The sequence below is a fragment of the Epinephelus fuscoguttatus genome, linkage group LG7, assembly GCF_011397635.1.
Source record: "Epinephelus fuscoguttatus linkage group LG7, E.fuscoguttatus.final_Chr_v1".
Classification (NCBI taxonomy): domain Eukaryota; kingdom Metazoa; phylum Chordata; class Actinopteri; order Perciformes; family Serranidae; genus Epinephelus; species Epinephelus fuscoguttatus.
Window position 1 is genome coordinate 41,318,662 of NC_064758.1, and position 16,774 is coordinate 41,335,435.

The 16,774-nt window shown below is 39.7% G+C and overlaps 1 protein-coding gene across 2 annotated transcripts in view; it reads left to right on the forward strand.

The window, feature by feature from the left end:
* Positions 1 to 11,121: 11,121 nt before the first annotated feature.
* The window catches only part of LOC125891278 (uncharacterized), a 35,079-nt gene continuing 29,426 nt past the window's right edge, over positions 11,122 to 16,774 (forward strand). For both annotated transcript variants that reach the window (XM_049580411.1, XM_049580412.1), the window contains exons 1-4: positions 11,122 to 11,213; positions 15,017 to 15,364; positions 15,736 to 15,909; positions 16,114 to 16,221. In XM_049580411.1, coding sequence (XP_049436368.1) covers positions 11,174 to 11,213; positions 15,017 to 15,364; positions 15,736 to 15,909; positions 16,114 to 16,221 — 670 coding nt within the window. In that variant the 5' untranslated portion in view covers positions 11,122 to 11,173. The remainder of the gene's footprint in view (positions 11,214 to 15,016; positions 15,365 to 15,735; positions 15,910 to 16,113; positions 16,222 to 16,774) is intronic.

The window sequence follows — 16,774 nt, forward strand, 5'->3', positions numbered from 1 at the left end:
AAGGATATGATATGGCATACTTGGGAGTTTGTGAAAGGGATGCACAAATTAAAGATATACTCTGCAGGGTTTTTCTACTAAATAAAGTCAGCATATTGAGTCATACAGAAGTAATCCCTCTCAGTCATCACCTGTGACTCACTAGAAGTGTTTGGTGGTGTATTTTTCTGCAGAGACTCTGGCTGTATTTTTCTAATTTCTTCTTATGTTCTGTGCTCTGGCGTGTATGGTGTGTACCCCTAAGGGCTCAGGTGAGGTTATAAAAAGTTACCGACCAGGTGCCAGACCATAAGAAGGACACATCCAAGAGAGACAGTGTCTAAAAAAAAAAACACATATAGCGAGGTGAAACACCAAACAAGAGCGAATCAGGGTTGGCTTTTACTTTCAATTTGCTGTTGAGGGTGTTTCCAAAGAGTAACCCAAAATCTTGCATAGTATACCTTTTAAATCGAGGGGATTACATTGCACTTCTCTTAAATGTCCCACAGAGGCAGCAGGCGCAGGCAGAGGAGTGTGCAATCAGAAGAAATGGGAAACACATGGAAAATCAGCAGAGTATGGTGCAGGTGTTCATTTGCTCAAAGAACACAAAGTAAAAGTTGCTGTCTTTCTTAAGTTTGATATCAAAATGATTTGTTTCATTTCATGTATTATCTGTGGATTTCAGACATCAACTTTAGGATTTGATTAAAACCCAGAAACAGAACAAATAAACGGGACATTTAACTGTCTGTCCGTGATCATTTTACTAGTTTAACAGAAAATGCTGATTGTTATTAGTTGTTATGGTCACAACACACGTCAGTGGAGCCAGAAAGTGTGTCACATTAACTAGTTTGGGAACTTTTTCCTACAGCTTAATTGGCTAATGTCAATTAGAGGCACACAAAATCCAGCTGACTTACGCATACAGTTGTTTACAATGAGGTCCCCAAATATCTGTTCAACTACTTTATCGGCTTCAGAGACAATCGCAACTACTCACCAAGACGCAGCTCAACAGATTTTATTTTTTGTGTGAAGTGTGGAGCAATGAATACCTGAATGGTATACTCCAACAGCACTCTTAATGAATGCACCAGCTCCAAAAATAAAAAATCAATACGTGGTGGTAGATATTTTAATCTTTGAATTTTTTAATTCGGCCACTCACACTTAGTTGAATTTGATTGTTGAAGATGGAAATGGAGTGAAACAAGTTTCATATCTGCGGTTATTAACTTTCTATCTCAACCCAAGCGTGAGTGAGTGAGAGTTTTTAAACATTTACAGCAAACAAGTAAAAACATAAGTACAAAAATACCGCAACATAAATATGTGACTAACCAACAACTCAACATGCGTGCAAATATCCACACTAAATGTTAAATGTAGTGTGTGCTGCAGCATGAACAATCAGGTGATCAGTCCTCACTTGATAAGAAGCAGACAAACAGAACATGGTGGACATTCATTCTGAATTTAATCTCAATGAAGAAAAATCATTAAACTGCAGGAGAACTGCTTCAGTTGCTTCACTCCGTCTTGTCTCTGTCTGTGTGATGAATTAAGAAGTGGATATTGCTCAGTTTAACATGTCGTGCAATTCTAATTTGACCTTTTTGACCTCTCCCCGTCTCACTTTCTGTGGTTTTAGATACACCGATTGCAAAATGATGACAGTGACGGCTGGATGTGTAATATCAGTTTGTTCCTATATTTGCAGTCACTGATTTTTTTTCTGTGCACTGTAAGAATCGGTCTGTCTTGTAGTTTTTAGCCGTCAGTCCACCACACAGGTCGAGACTGAAATATCTCAACAACTGGACAGACATTCATGGTCGCCAGAGGATGAATTGTAACGACTTTGATTACAGAATTTGTGACATCCCCATCAGCCTCAACTGCACTTTGTGTTTAGTGCTCTTTAGCTACTAATAAAAGTAAATGCAAACACTAAAAGATCTGTGCTTCTTCCACCTCTGCATTAAGTTAAAATCATGTGTGGACACCAAATAATTAAACTTAAGGATTTATAACCTGAAGAGACATTGTGCAGAGCTAAATCCAGGCAGAATCATTTTAAAAATTGTCTTTTAAACGACGGGACTGTGGGTCGTATAACTTGGGGTATTTCTCAACTTCAGCAACTAGTCTCTTCTCATCCATTCTTCGACACAAACACAGGAGACAGCAACAGCTCTCTTTACTGTATATCTAAGGTGAGGAGAGGAGTCGAGCTGCCACGGGAGCAGGAGGAAGAGCTGGTATGGGACAGGGGTGGATGTAGTAGTACCAAAATACCAATACTACAGAAACTATATGCGAACAGGACTGATACCAAAAAAGGATTGGTTTCTCTCTTCTTCGTCGTACCTATTTATATTTCAAGTGTAATACTGTTTAATACTTGTTTAATGCGACACATAATAACATTGGTGGTTTAATGAAAGAGGGAAAAAAAACACAAGAAAGAGAACTCAGAGCTGCAACTGGTTTAATCCAGGAGTGCCACAGATGGAAATAGGACAGCGGCGCAGCCATAGACTGTACAAGTAATGGCCATAGCTTCCATGAGGTCACCCATTGGTTTGTCATTTTGAAGCCTTGAATTCAGCATTTAAGCCGATGCCATCTTGTTTTTTTGGAACCAGAAGAGACCATGTTTGGACGAGAGGGTGGAGCTGACTCATAGACTGTGGTGACGCCTCTAAGCCAGCCTGTCACTCAAGCAGACCCACCTTTACATATGTGTGACTTTGGGCCTTTTTAAAATGCAAATAGATGAGTTATATAAAAATTCACCTCCTGTACAGTTGTCGTGAACAGGAAAATTAGCTATAGAGACCAAAAACAGTTTTTGTGCCAGGCTGTAAACATGTTTATTTCTGCTGTAAAGTTGGGCATTTTAACATGGGGGGTCTCAAGCCCCGTTTCCACTGAGCAGTACAGTACAGTTCATAACACTTTTTTTCTGTTTCCACTGTGAAAAGTTGTGGACGGTACCATTAGCCATGTGTCCATCAGCCTGTTTAGATGCGCATCTAGAAGTATCGCATCGGAAAATTATGATGGAAACGCCAAAATTCAAATTAAAATCCCCTGATTCACACAAACTAAAATACACTCGCTTTAGCCGGGTTTTGGTTGATTCGAAAAATTCACAAAACGGGGGATGGAAACAGTTATATTCGAATTAAGTCTGACGTAGCGCACCTCTCTCCATGGTGATATCCATACTCTGGGTCGGGAAGGTGGTAATGCATTTACAAGCTGGTTGCCAACTGCCAGAAAACATAGAAGAAGAAGAATGCACGACTTGTTTTGTTTCCGGTTCTGCGGAAAACTTGCGCAAGTGCGTAGTTTTCACCAAAGTCTGTACATTTAATGGAAACACACAGGATTCGTATTTCTTTTAATGCGCATTTCCCAATGATTCAAATCACTTTTGGATGGAAACAGAGCCAATAGAACCGTTCTATACCGTCCCCATGTTTGGTTCCCCCTCTGTTGGGGCACCTAGCACACAGATCTGGTACTAAAAGGTGGAGCTGTGAACACTGCAGTCTGATTGGTCAGTAGAGGACGGTCACTCTGCTCAGGGCTGAGTTGTGTCTGGTTTTGAGGCTCATTTAACCACTGTTCATACTGTGGAGAGTTTTATTAGTTTTTATTATTACTACATCCACCCCTGTCCCATACCAGCTCTTCCTCCTGCTCCCGTGGCAGCTCGACTCCTCTCCTCACCTTAGATATACAGTAAAGAGAGCTGTTGCTGTCTCCTGTGTTTGTGTCGAAGAATGGATGAGAAGAGACTAGTTGCTGAAGTTGAGAAATACCCCAAGTTATACGACCCACAGTCCTGTCGTTTAAAAGACAATTTTTAAAATGATTCTGCCTGGATTTAGCTCTGCACAATGTCTCTTCAGGTTATAAATCCTTAAGTTTAATTATTTGGTGTCCACACATGATTTTAACTTAATGCAGAGGTGGAAGAAGCACAGATCTTTTAGGCTGCCTTTACACTACCATGTCTTGATGCCCAATTCCGATTTGTTGCCTATATCTGATTTTTCCTGACTGCTGTTTACATGTTCTGTTCACCTTATTTTTCACGGAGACACGGAGGCAAAACAGAACGCAGCCAGCTTCCGGTTTTTTGTGCGACACTTCCGGTCCAGCACTCTTGACCACTGCAGCTACAGTGACATTACTGTGCGCATGGAAATGTTTACATTACTGAAAGCTATTTTAAGGACTAACTTTAAATATTTGAAGTTAATCGTTAAAGAATAAATCACCTGGAAAGCTGGCGCTGCTCCACATAATTTAAAAGGTAACTTAGCCTACACAGAGCGGTGGAAATGTCCGTGCAGCTGCAGACGGGTGCGGCTGGATGATTGATAGGTACATGCTGATTCAGGTGCTATCAGAGCCGATCCGCGTATCACTATGGCTTAATGATCAACTCAGTCAATAAAAACAACCCGTCCTGTGTTAGGAGTGTATGTCGCTGACAGAAAAAAAGATAGAAAAGCAGCGTACACCTCACATATTTATTTCTCACAGTTGCACACACGTTTGGCTCGCAAGCAGAAGCACCGTCTTGCGTGTCTGTGTGTCGAGGGTGCGAGCCGCAGCTTCAGTTGCTCAGGTAGAGAGGCTGTGTAGCCCGGTGTGTTTTTTCGCTGATTCGGTTCTGCAGGTTCTCTGCTGGTACACTGGAGACGGGGATCAAGCAGTTTGTCTCACTCGGGATAGATTGTGCTTTCTTTGGTTCATAGTTTTTGATTGACGTGCGATTTATTCGGCTTTCCTTCCTTTCCCTCGCTCATGAGCACGTCATCAAAATGCGCTGTCGTCGCATTATTCATGACGTACGACATGGATTGCCAGGAAATATCCGATCTGTCTGTTTAGATTACAGACCTATTGGCAGATATCTGATTCATGTCCGATATATGTCCACATATGAAGGAGGCCTGAATCTGATCTGACAATATCTGATATCATGCGTTTTTTTCCTGTTTACACGTTCATGTTACAGATTCGATCTGTGCCACTTGAGAGGAAAAAATTGGAACTGGGTCACTTGAACCATGTAGTGTAAAAGTAGCATAACTGTCTGTGGTCTTCTGTTGACACCATGCAGCACTACACATCCTGTTAGTGCTAGGGGCGGCACATGAGGCGTATCATGTGACGTTCTATGTAGTGGGGGTGCTGGTGTGTTTTCAGCAGCATGTTAGCATTGTCATTGCTCCGACATCTTTGTGCAGTTCTTCCTATGTGAAGAGAGCAGTGGTTCCCAACTGGTGGGTGGCGGTCGAAAGGTGGACCGCAAGTGACTCGCGAATGAGTTTGTGAAAAACACACTTTATTTTGAAGTACAGTGAATTTAAAGGCACAGAGCTTTGGTTTTGAAGTGCTGTTTCCTGCTGTAGAGTGAGTGACTAACAAACAGCTACTTAACAGAGACAGCCAAATGCAAGTACAACCCTGAATGTATTAAACTGTGTGGACCGTGAACCAGTAACTGAGGAGAAATCTGCAGACCTGCCAACCTGTACGCATTTTGCGTACCAGGCACGCATTTTGACATCAAAGTACGCTGGTACGATTTGATGCTCTAAAAGTACGCATATCACTCGATTGCGCATTTCGCCGGTTTCAGTGTATTTGTCTATGCAAGATGTCACTCAAGTTGATACCCGGTGAATATAGGTGCGTAGGCGGAACGAAAAGATTTCGGCCAATCAGATTGCTGCATATTGCCCCCCCGCCCTCCCATCCACGGCTGACTAAGAAAGATGCGCTTGATTCAGTTCCATCCAGTTAGACAGTACACTGTCGCCCTCACCGTCAAGATAGATGGACCCTCTTCGCCCACACCTCTGGGTAGTCCTCAGTGATGACTCTATCAATTCAAACAGCGCTGACAGGTAAAATGACGTAAGAAATGCAAAAATTGAGAGCTTTGAGAGCTTCTGTCTGTAAGCAGTTGGCTTCTGTCTGTAAACAGTTAACTTTAGCTTGTGTCTATTAGAGCTAGCTTCTATCTTAGCAGTTAGCTTCTGTCTGTAAACAGTTAACTACAGTCTCATAGCAGTTAGCTTCTGTCTGTTAGCAGTTAGCTCTTATTAGCTCCTCACCGTCAGCTCAGACCGGAGTTACCGTGTGTTTAGTCCGGTAGACGGTAGCACCTTCTCACGCTCGTTTAAGAAATCTCACTACACCACCGAGTCCTTTTTTATTTATTTTTTTACGCCCTCTAATGTGTTCACTCGTGTGTGTGTGTGTGTGTGTGTGTGCGGGCATGTGTGTGTGCGCGCCCAACGGGGCCAAACTCCGCCGTGCGCGATACAGAGAGCAGGGGAGATTGTAAACGCGCGACCATGTAGAGACAGAAATGACACGCGGTCTGTAAATAAGATAAATAACATAAGGCTATTTAGTTTGTTTAATAACAGGACAAGGTATAGACCTGTTCTATAGGAAAGGTTACCTTAAGTGACTTCTTTGTGATCTGGCACTATATAGAAAATAAAATTAAATAAAATTAACTTGACCTTCAAGGGGGGGCAGGGCCAGGTGCCCCCCTAATAAAATGGTAGGGCAAACACTGAAGTAAATAGTGTCAAAGTCGCCTGTCGTCGATACATTGCTGGTGAGAATTGTACCAAGGTAAGCAAATTGCAGACAAATTTACATTCAACTGTGTTATGAAAGCATGTGCCCTGCCTGAATAACTATAACACACTTATGATAAAAAGACGTTTTGTTTGATGAGTCTGCTGAATTTCTATAAGAAAAAAACAAGGCAATAAGAAAAGAGTAGTTCTAATAGGTGTCGTACTACACAAGAACATGATGAGGAATGCTGATTAGGATTTTGAATAGGATTTCGCCATGTGATGTTTAAAAATTTTCTCGGGGGAGAACCCCCCGAATCCCACTTGAAATCTTTCTTTTTGTCACAACAGGACATATTACTGTATTTTTTAAGCAGATGATCAATGCTACCGTCAGATTGATGAAATTGACCTTGATCTGTGCCATAAAACAAATATTGGGTGTCTATGGACGTATGTGGGGCTTAGGCCTATAGATATGAATATGTAAACGTACGCTCGTTTCTTCTGTTTGCCACATGTGCATATTGACTTTTATGGTAAAAAAAAACAAACAAAAAAGTGCCGCCATGTCCGCATATGTTCATGACCACGCACAAGTGTCTGGTAAGGTGGTACTCATGACCTTTCTTCAAGGTTGGCAGGTCTGAATCTGGACCCCGTGGCTGGACCAGTTGGGAACCCCTGGCCTAGAGAGCAGTTCTGCTTTCTTGAACAGCGTCTAAACACTTCTAGTTGAAAATCTGTGAACTTTTCAGAAAGGCACTGAAACATTAAGCAGCTAAAGAACCAGTTTTTTCCCCCCAGGAGTTGTTAGAGATTAAAACAAAGCCAAAGTTGAGGTGAATATTAAACGTGGAGCTTGTTCACTTTGATAAAAACATCCAATGTCTTGGATTCAGAGCGGCTGATATGAATTCACATAGTACCAATGTTCACAGAGGAAAGAGGTATCAAAATATTCATAGAAACTTCTCAAACCACACCAATATAGTCCACTTCTCTGTGTGTATAATTAGTATGTTCCATATTTTCACCAAAACACAGATAAAAGTTTCTTCTGTTTCCCTCCCACGCACAAACGTTTTGTTACTTCTGCTTCTGCTCTCATGTCACATCCCAAAAATACATTTCCAGGCAGGCAGCTGCTGTGTTTCTGGTCTGTTGTCAAGTTGCTGTTACTTTATTTTCATTTTATTTTTTTAGTACCAGATTGTCCCCTATGAAAACTGTCCTCTGTCCACACGTGCAGACTCCACCTACCACCTACCTACCTGTTGATTGGTTTTAAAGAATATTATGGATTCTTATGAATTAAACTACATAACAGTATTATATGCTAAAATGCTGCCTACACAAATGCGTCGACAAAATATTCCAATAATATTTGTAGAATATATATAACTCTCTTTTGAATAGTGAGAACTTTCACTTTTGACGCTTTAAGTACATTTTTAATTTTATTTTACTCAACCAGAAAAAAAACTATTAATTTGTGTTGTTTGACAAAAATACACATAAATATAAGAACACAAAGCAACATGTAACATTAATGCTAACACCTCTGGACTTTTACTTAAATAAGACTTTGAATGCAGTACTTTTACGTGAAATTGAGTATTTTTAAACTGTGATAACACTGCTCTTAGTTGAGTAAAAGATCTCAATGCTTGTTCCAACACTGGTTGAAACAGGTTAATGTTGCAGTGCTATGACTTGAAACATCACTTAATTCTCCACTTCACTACAAAACTAAAAGCCTCTCTACTGTAATACACCAGTCCAAAGATGAATAAATGAACAGGATGATTAATACATGAATGAGTGAGAGAGTTGAGAGTGGTTCCTCTCGTCCAAACATCTCTGGGTTTACTGAAACGCACCATCTGGTGGTGATGCAGTGGTACTGAAACATCAGGGGCCGTATTCACAGACATTCTGAGAACACTCCTAGAGAGCTCATAAGGGTAGGAGTGATTTAGGAAATGTCTCAGAGCAACTCTGAGCAAGGAGGAGGAGCAGGAGGTGTGGTCGGCCCTGTTGCTAGGTGTGATGCATTCTTTTAACAGGTGTGATTGGTTGTCACAGACACACCTTTTGTGAGCATGCAGGGTGTGGACACCCAGTGGAGCTGACTGTGAAGGTGTTGTCATTGTTAGTGTGATCACTCTGCTGATGGAAGGTTGAGACAGACACAAGTCATCACTGCTGCACTGTTGTGTTTTTCAAATATCTTAGTGTTTTTTTGTGATCAATTTTTTATTGACCATTTTTTCTTCTTTTTTTTTAAACAAAAAAAAAAAAACACAAGAAAAACGAACATTAATACAAGACACAAAAACAAACAAATATCTTAGTGTGATTATTTCATTTCTGGTGTTATAGCGTTAATGCGTTGGGTGCGAAATGTGTGTGTATCCCTATGAAATCGACCACAAATATTCTCCCTGCACAATCTAATCTGTAGCATTTCTTTAACTCATCCAGCGTTTGGCGAATATTTCTCTGACCTCTTTGTGTTTCCACCATTTTCTTCTTTGCTTAAGAAACTCTTGAGCCTCTTAAAAGTCCTCTTCCCTGCTCCTGACAGTTTTTCACCTTAGGAGCTCTTTTAAGGTCTAAGATGCTCTGTGAAAAACTTCTGTCTTTACAAGGACCTAGTCTTAACTTTAAGGGGAAATTCTAAGAAAATGTCACAGTTCTAAGAATTTTTTTTAGAATTTCGTAACTAGGAGCAACTCTTAACACTCGGAAGCTTTGTGAATACAGCCCCAGGACATACTTAAAATCAAACTAAAAGTAATTTTGTAGGATGCATTTACTTAGTGTTTTGATAGCTATATTTATTTTCCTGCCTCCATAACGACAATAGCTGTGACCAGAGGCATTATGTTGGTGGGTTTTTTGTCTGTCCATCTGTCCCATTCTCCTAAACGTGATATCTCAAGAGTGCCTTGAGGGCATTTCTTCAGATTCGGCGCTAAAGTCCACTTGCACTTAACAATGAACTAATAAAAATTTGTTGGTCAAAGGTCAAGGTCACTGTGACCTTGCATCGGTCTCATTCTTGTAAAAGCAATATCTCAAGAAGGCCTTGAACAAGTTTCCTAGTATTTCGCACAAACGTCCACTTGAACTCAAGAATAAACTGATTAGAATTTAGGGGTCAAAGATCAAGGTCACTGTGACCTCACAAAACATGTTTTTGGCCATAACTCAAGAATTCATACATTGTTTATGACAAACCTTCACAGAAATGTCTGATAGGATATAATGATGAAGTGATGAAATTTTATATCCAAAGGGTCAAAGGTCAATGTAACTGTGACATCATAATGTTCTGCACATCTTGGGTGTCCACCTTGAAACTGTGCCTGGGGGCATTGATGAAAACTGTAACTGCAGCTTCACTGGTTCCCATAGTTCCCAAAGAAAACCCACGCTGACAGGGAAAAAACGAGCCCGGACTCACGCAGTGACTGGGGCGTCAGAAACCAATGAAAAAAGGCGTCCTTCAACGTTGGCATGACACCCCGCTGGTAGCCATTATAGTTTTATGGCGCCCGGCGGCATCAGGGGAAACGCGGTGGGACAAGGACAAAAATTAAGGTGGCGAATGTCCGACTGGGGCAGGAGGGATGGTGGATGGGTCCAACAAACACCAACTTTCACCCAACAGAGCGTTGTTTGCGTCCTGTAAGATTCTAAAGCCAAACCCTGTTCCTCTTCTCCTAAACCTAACCATGTGCTTTCATTGTTGAAGGAAAAAAAGTCAATTCACAGTGTTGTACTGACGCAGTGCTTTTATTTTGAAAGAGACTGTATGTGAATGCTATATTTCCTGTGAAAACAGAAGGGTATTTTGAAAGAAGACAATGCATGTGACAGGCAGAATTTGACACGGTGTCCCACAACATCAACAACCAACACACCCAGGGTACTTTCCACGTCATATGTAGACGTGGAAAGTCCATGACCAAACGTCGATATGTGACGAGGTCGAAGTGAGGATGTGTTGGGGAACACATGAAAACTCAACACAGAAGGGCCCCAGCTGGGCGGCAGGGTTAAACCCTTGCTATCAGGCAGACCATGTTACCACTGCACCACCAAGAACATTAAAAAATGAATTGCATTAAATTAAATAGCTATATTAAAATAAAATAAAAATAAAATGTCAATTTTAGTTTTAATAAGTGTAATTTCTCTTTATTCTACTGCAGCAGGCTGCCTTATTCTGTCCTGAAAATACACCAATTTAAATCAAAAATAATTATCAAATACATTTTTATTGGAATCAAGTCAAAAAAAAAGAGATTTTTGCAGTGCAGACAAAAACATTACATTTATACTGCTTTTAATTGAAAAAAAAAAAAATACATTCATACATAAACTTCCAGGTAATCAACTCTGCTGTGATGGAAAAAAAAACTAAGGAAGGAAGGAGAGTAAAGGTCAGACTGGGTGTGATGAGTTTGGAGGAGGAACTTAGTCATTTAGAGAAGTGAGAAGTTTCTGAAACGAAAGAGAGGCAGCGTTAAACCATCAGAGCCTCAAACATGAACGTCTATCAGACTTTGATCTGCCTCTTCTTCCTCTGTGAGTACACTCACTCTATTTTTATCATTCTCTCTTTTCTCATCGATGTTTAAATTTTCTTTTTTTTTTCTTTTATTTCTTCATTTACAGTCGGTCAGTTAAACTTTGCAGCAGGTGGGAAACAGTTTCTCATGAGTGACTCTGTTTCATCACATCTCGTATCAGTCCACCAACATATGGTTGGTTTCTGTGGTTAAACTTGGTGATCAGAGTTTGTTCAGAGTCACTAAATGCTGAAAGAAGAACTTAGAGCTTGTACTCATTTAAAAGTGGAAATACTGCAGTGTAGAAATATTCCAAAAAGTCCTGCAGTCAAATTTTAACAAAGTACAAAAACTACTATCATCAAAATGTACTTAAAGTAACAAAAGTAAAAGTACTCATTATGCAAAAAAGTTCATTTCAGAAAGATCTGTGCTTTGTTACTGTATTTTAATGATTGATGCATGAATGTGTTCATCACTTTGAAGTTGCAGCTGGTAAAAGCAGAGCTAATTCTAAATGCTTTGTACACTGTGGGTAGTTTGTGGATTTCCTCCTGGGTACCGAAGGACGGCTGCAGTATAGCAGCAGATGTTTTTTGTTTTCTGTATTTCTGGGTATTCACTTTGGTCAATGTGGTAGATGCCACTCCTTTTTTTGGCTCAACAAGCTTGTAACCCTTCCTAGTACTTTTGTTTTAATTAATTAATCACAAATTAATCAGCATATGTCTAATAGACAGCAAAATTTAGCAAAAACAAAATAACAATATTAATAATAATAATCATCATCATTATCTTAGCTTTAAAGTCACAGCTAAGTGTCTGACAGCATCTCGACAGCTGCAGTCTGTGAATAGGCCTGCTTTTGCTGACTTCCTTTAATCTTCCTGTTGAATCTGTTCAAGCTGAAAAAAGATTTTATATATTTCAGCTTCAGAAGAACAGCAGCTCTGCAGCAGTAAACTATTGTTAGCAGTCGTGTTCAACTCTTAAAAATATGTTTTGTAAACTACTAATTTGTATGATTTTTATTTGTAGACTTGGATTTTTTGATATTTATTTTTTAAATTCCTATCTTGTGAACATTTTATTCCTCATGTGTCAGCCTACTGTCACAGAATATTGGAGACAATATTAATGTAACACATGAAAATCTCATTTCCCCTGCAGACAAGCAATTAAAAGATGGAAATTCATTGTTAATGCAAGAAACCCTAACATCCAGTTTTAATCTTTTTTTAATCTTAAGTAGCTTTAGGGTTAGGACAGTAGTTGAATAACATATGTTCTTTTTTTGTATCAGCTTTTTCCAGCTCTTTATTGAAGTTTGTTGTTGGTTTAACACTGTATGAAATATTCTGCCCAGGCCACCGTGTTTATTACGACTTAATCATTTGATTGAATGAAAATATTCTAGATGCGTTATGCATGATTTTATACGTAATTCCCCAAAGATCAGTCGGACATATTTGGTGTCTTTTAAAAACTTTGGAATCTCCACTGAAATTAAGAATAAAGTTCTGTGTGAACAAAGTTTGGATGCACAGCATCAGTCTGTAATAAGTGGCCACTGGTGGGTCTGTTTAGGAAGTTTCAGTGAGTCACAAATACAAAGAAATTGACAAAACAGACAAACTAAAACTTAATAAAAAAAAAACAAAACACAAAGTGCATTTGTTTGAAATCCACCTCCACGTGGCCCTAGTGGAGCTGATATCTGACTACAGCTCCAGATAACTGAGTTGAAAATTAGTCTTTGAAAACAGGCAGCATCAGTTGGATAAGTTGGGATCATTTAAAACCAATCAGTCTAAGGCTGTTTTATTAACAACAACAAACACTGTACAGCAGCCAATATTTGCTGGTATTTGTACCAGTTTGACTGCTTTTTGTTGATTCACCCCAAACAGCGGGGTGGCACAGTGTTGCAGTGGTTAGCACTGTTGCCTTACAGCCAGATGGTTCCTGGTTTGGACCTGGGGTGCCCCACACAGCTTACTTGTCACAGTGCCCCGTGTTTTTCTTTTTTAACGATACATATTTATATATAGCTTTGTGGTTTATTTCTACGGATGTTTCCTGTTTGCAGTTTCCCTCTGCTGCTGTAATGTTGCAAATTTCCCCGCTGTGGTCTGAAAAAAGGAGGCAGTTGTTATTTGTGATATTGGGCTTATAAATAAATAAAACTGATTGATCATCTTATCTTATCTTATCTTCCTCCAGAGTCTTTCCTGTTAGAAAAAACTTTTCATTCAAGTTTTTCAACTTGCCATTTCCTTGACTTTGCATTCAGTTAAGCCACCTCTAAACTAGGGCTGCAACTAACGATTATTTTCATTGTCGACTAATCTGTCGATTATTTCTTTGATTAGTTGACTGATCATTTTACCTAAAAATGTGTAAAAATGTTGAAAAATGTTGGTCTGTCTCTCCCAAACCCCAAAGTTATTTCATCTAATGTCTTGTTTCGTACTCAGGCCACAGGGTTTTAGTTCACCGTCATGAGAGAGTGTGTAAAGCTGCCAACATTTGAACATAAGAAGCTGTAGTAAGAGTATTTTGGGGTACTTTGATAGTACTTTCAGGGTTCAATGCTAAGGTTTTTTTTCACTTGCCCAGTCAGGCAAGTTGGTCAGAGATCTACTTGCCTGAAGTCAGTTTTTACTTGCCCTAAAAAAACTGTTTAATTTAAGCGGCTATCAAATAACAAAGACTGCAGTTATTTTCATGTTATGTAATCTTTATTCACACTGTATTTATTCATTAAAACAACATACGTCATGTATTGCAGCTTAATTCCTACACAAAAATGACAGTGTCAGGGCTTAAAGTGAAAGCGTGCTCACCTGTGTGTGTGGCAGAACTCCGCCGTGCGCGATACAGAGAGCAGAGGAGAATTGTTAACGCGTGACCATGTAGAGACAGAAATGACACGATGGCATAACACCATAAACAGTATATTGTTATGTTATTATATGAAGCGTCCGTTGTGCAAAATAATATCAGTGGGGGCTGTGGGCAGGACATTGTTACACAGCTGTGCCTGTGACTTCAGGCAGAGAGACCGCTGCATCAGAGCCGAAGGAGCACGTTTTAAAATACATTTATTTTATCAATTAGTTATTAACTTTTACTATTTTAGCAACTTGCCCGAGTTGTTTCGTTTACATGCCCGACCTTGAGTTTTACTTGCCCCGGGCAATCGGGCAATCCTTATTGTTGAACCCTGACTTTTCTATGAAAAAAGACTCAAACCGATTAGTTGACCACTAAAATAGTCACAGATTATTTTGATAGTCGATTAGTCATCGATTAGTCGACTAATCGTGGCAGCCCTACTCTAAACCTGACTTTACATTTGTCTGAAAACGCAGTAATGTTTCCATCTGTTAATTGTTATCGACTGAATTACCTGATCAGTGCAGTTTACATGTTTTGTTTTTTTTTTTCCCTTCAAACATCAGACCAGAGTTAGAATTTAAGATTCTGATGGTTGAAATCTTTGGTGAAAGAAACCAAATCAAATCTCTGTTGGATTGGGGCGCCTTGGTGGCAGAGAGGTTTCTGCACATGTCATGTTATTGTAATGTACCAGGTTTGATTCCAGCCCTGGGACCTTTGTTTGTGTTGGTGCATGTCATCCCCTTCTGTTTCCAATCAAACCTCTACACTGTCAAATAAATGCAAAAATGGCCCAAACCAAACCAGTTTATTCCAGTACGACTCTGTGGATTTATGAATGATCTCTGAAACAAATCAGACTGTAACATCCTATGGGAAGGACAGATAATAACTATTGATTGTTCATCTGTTCATCAGCACTGCGGGACACTGGTGTCATCAATGCACGAGGCCACATCGTTACAGGAGCTGAAGGAGGAAACATCACAGTTGTGTGTAACTTCAAGTTGTCTGGAAGAAGGAGGCTCCTCTGTAAGGAAGAATGTAAAGATGGAGATATTCTCATTGAAACGGATAAGGTCACAGCTCAGAGAGGCCGATACAGCATCAAATATAAAGAAGGATTTTATCCAGCATCGTATACAGTTCTGAATGTGAGCATCAGAAATCTGACTGAGTCTGACTCAGGACGATACAGCTGTGGTTTGGCCAGATCATTCCTCCTCATACCAGCATACTCAGAGTTTGAGATCAGAGTTAAAGATGGTGAGTTTCTACTGGGAGTCATGAAATGAACTCTTCACTGACAGCTGCTGATGTTTCAAATAATCGAACATGTTTAGGTTAACAATTATATTCAGAGCTGCATATTTTCATCACTGTGAACTCTGATAAATGCTCCTTTAAAAACCAAGAGTTCATCTGTAAACTATCTGATAAACTCAGACTGTCACACACCACAGCTGATTTAAATATTGTTGCACCAAACACATTGATCACTTTCTGCATTCACCTGTATGATCAGAAATACACGGATACATTCACAGAGAATTTGTGTTGTATCAATGAAATGTTTCCACACATCTCTTTGTATCTGTACGATCAGTATCTGATTGTTGTGTTTTCATGTTTCACAGCGCCAACCTCTTCAGACCTAAACTGGATTCTTCCACCTGTTACAGCATTTGTACCATCGACCTCCACACTGACGACATCACAGAGTTTAAGCTCCACATCTTCATCAGCCTCCTCTGAAGGCACCAAGCAGCCTCAACAGCAACACCCAACACCAGCTTCAACACCAGGTCCAGGTACATTTAGTTTGTTGTTTAAGTGTATGTGTGTCCATATACTGTGTTTATGCAAATACATGACTGTGTTTTCTTGTGTGTGTAAATGTATTCAGTTAATGATTTTAATATTTAGTTGATGGTACCATTAGTTTGACAGTTACGCTCCCAGATATTTTTATAATGAAACAGGAAGTGTAAAACAAACTTGTTCTTCTGCTCCAGCTGCCAAAGGTCCGCTGCTGTTTGTGGGTCTGACTCTGCTCATCATGTTGATCATATTATCAGCAGCTTCGATGATGTTCTGCAGGAAGAGGGCCAGTAAACCCAAAGGTGAGGCTACAGGAAACACACACAGATAAGAAAGGCACTTGAGCATCTGAAACTCTCTGACAAAAAAAGTGCAAAAGGTGCTTAAAGGAGGGTTTCCATCTTTTTTCAATTGAAAGTAGCTAAAGTCAAGTCAAGTTATATATCATCACATTATAACGACACTTTTCATACGTGCAGGTCTGGACCATACTTTTTAATTTACAGAGACCCAACAATTCAAACAAATTTCCACCAAGAACATGGACTTATTATTTTCCTCTGTTGTGAGACGGTTGTGAGGAAACACTTCTTTCTAACAGGCAGAACTGAGACTCTGGGGTGGGCGGCCATCTGCCTCTGCTGGTTGGGTAAAACTGCCCAAAAAGTCACTAGATATTCCTAGATTACATAACCCACCATATCTGTGATATCATAAGTATTTACTGTATGTACAACATTTTAAAATGTATTTTAAAAAATGAAGTGGAGCTGAACTTATCCGACTCTAATGACCTATCATCAGCTATTATTTTTTGTCAGTGTTCCATAATCTCATCCGTGTGCATCTAAATCT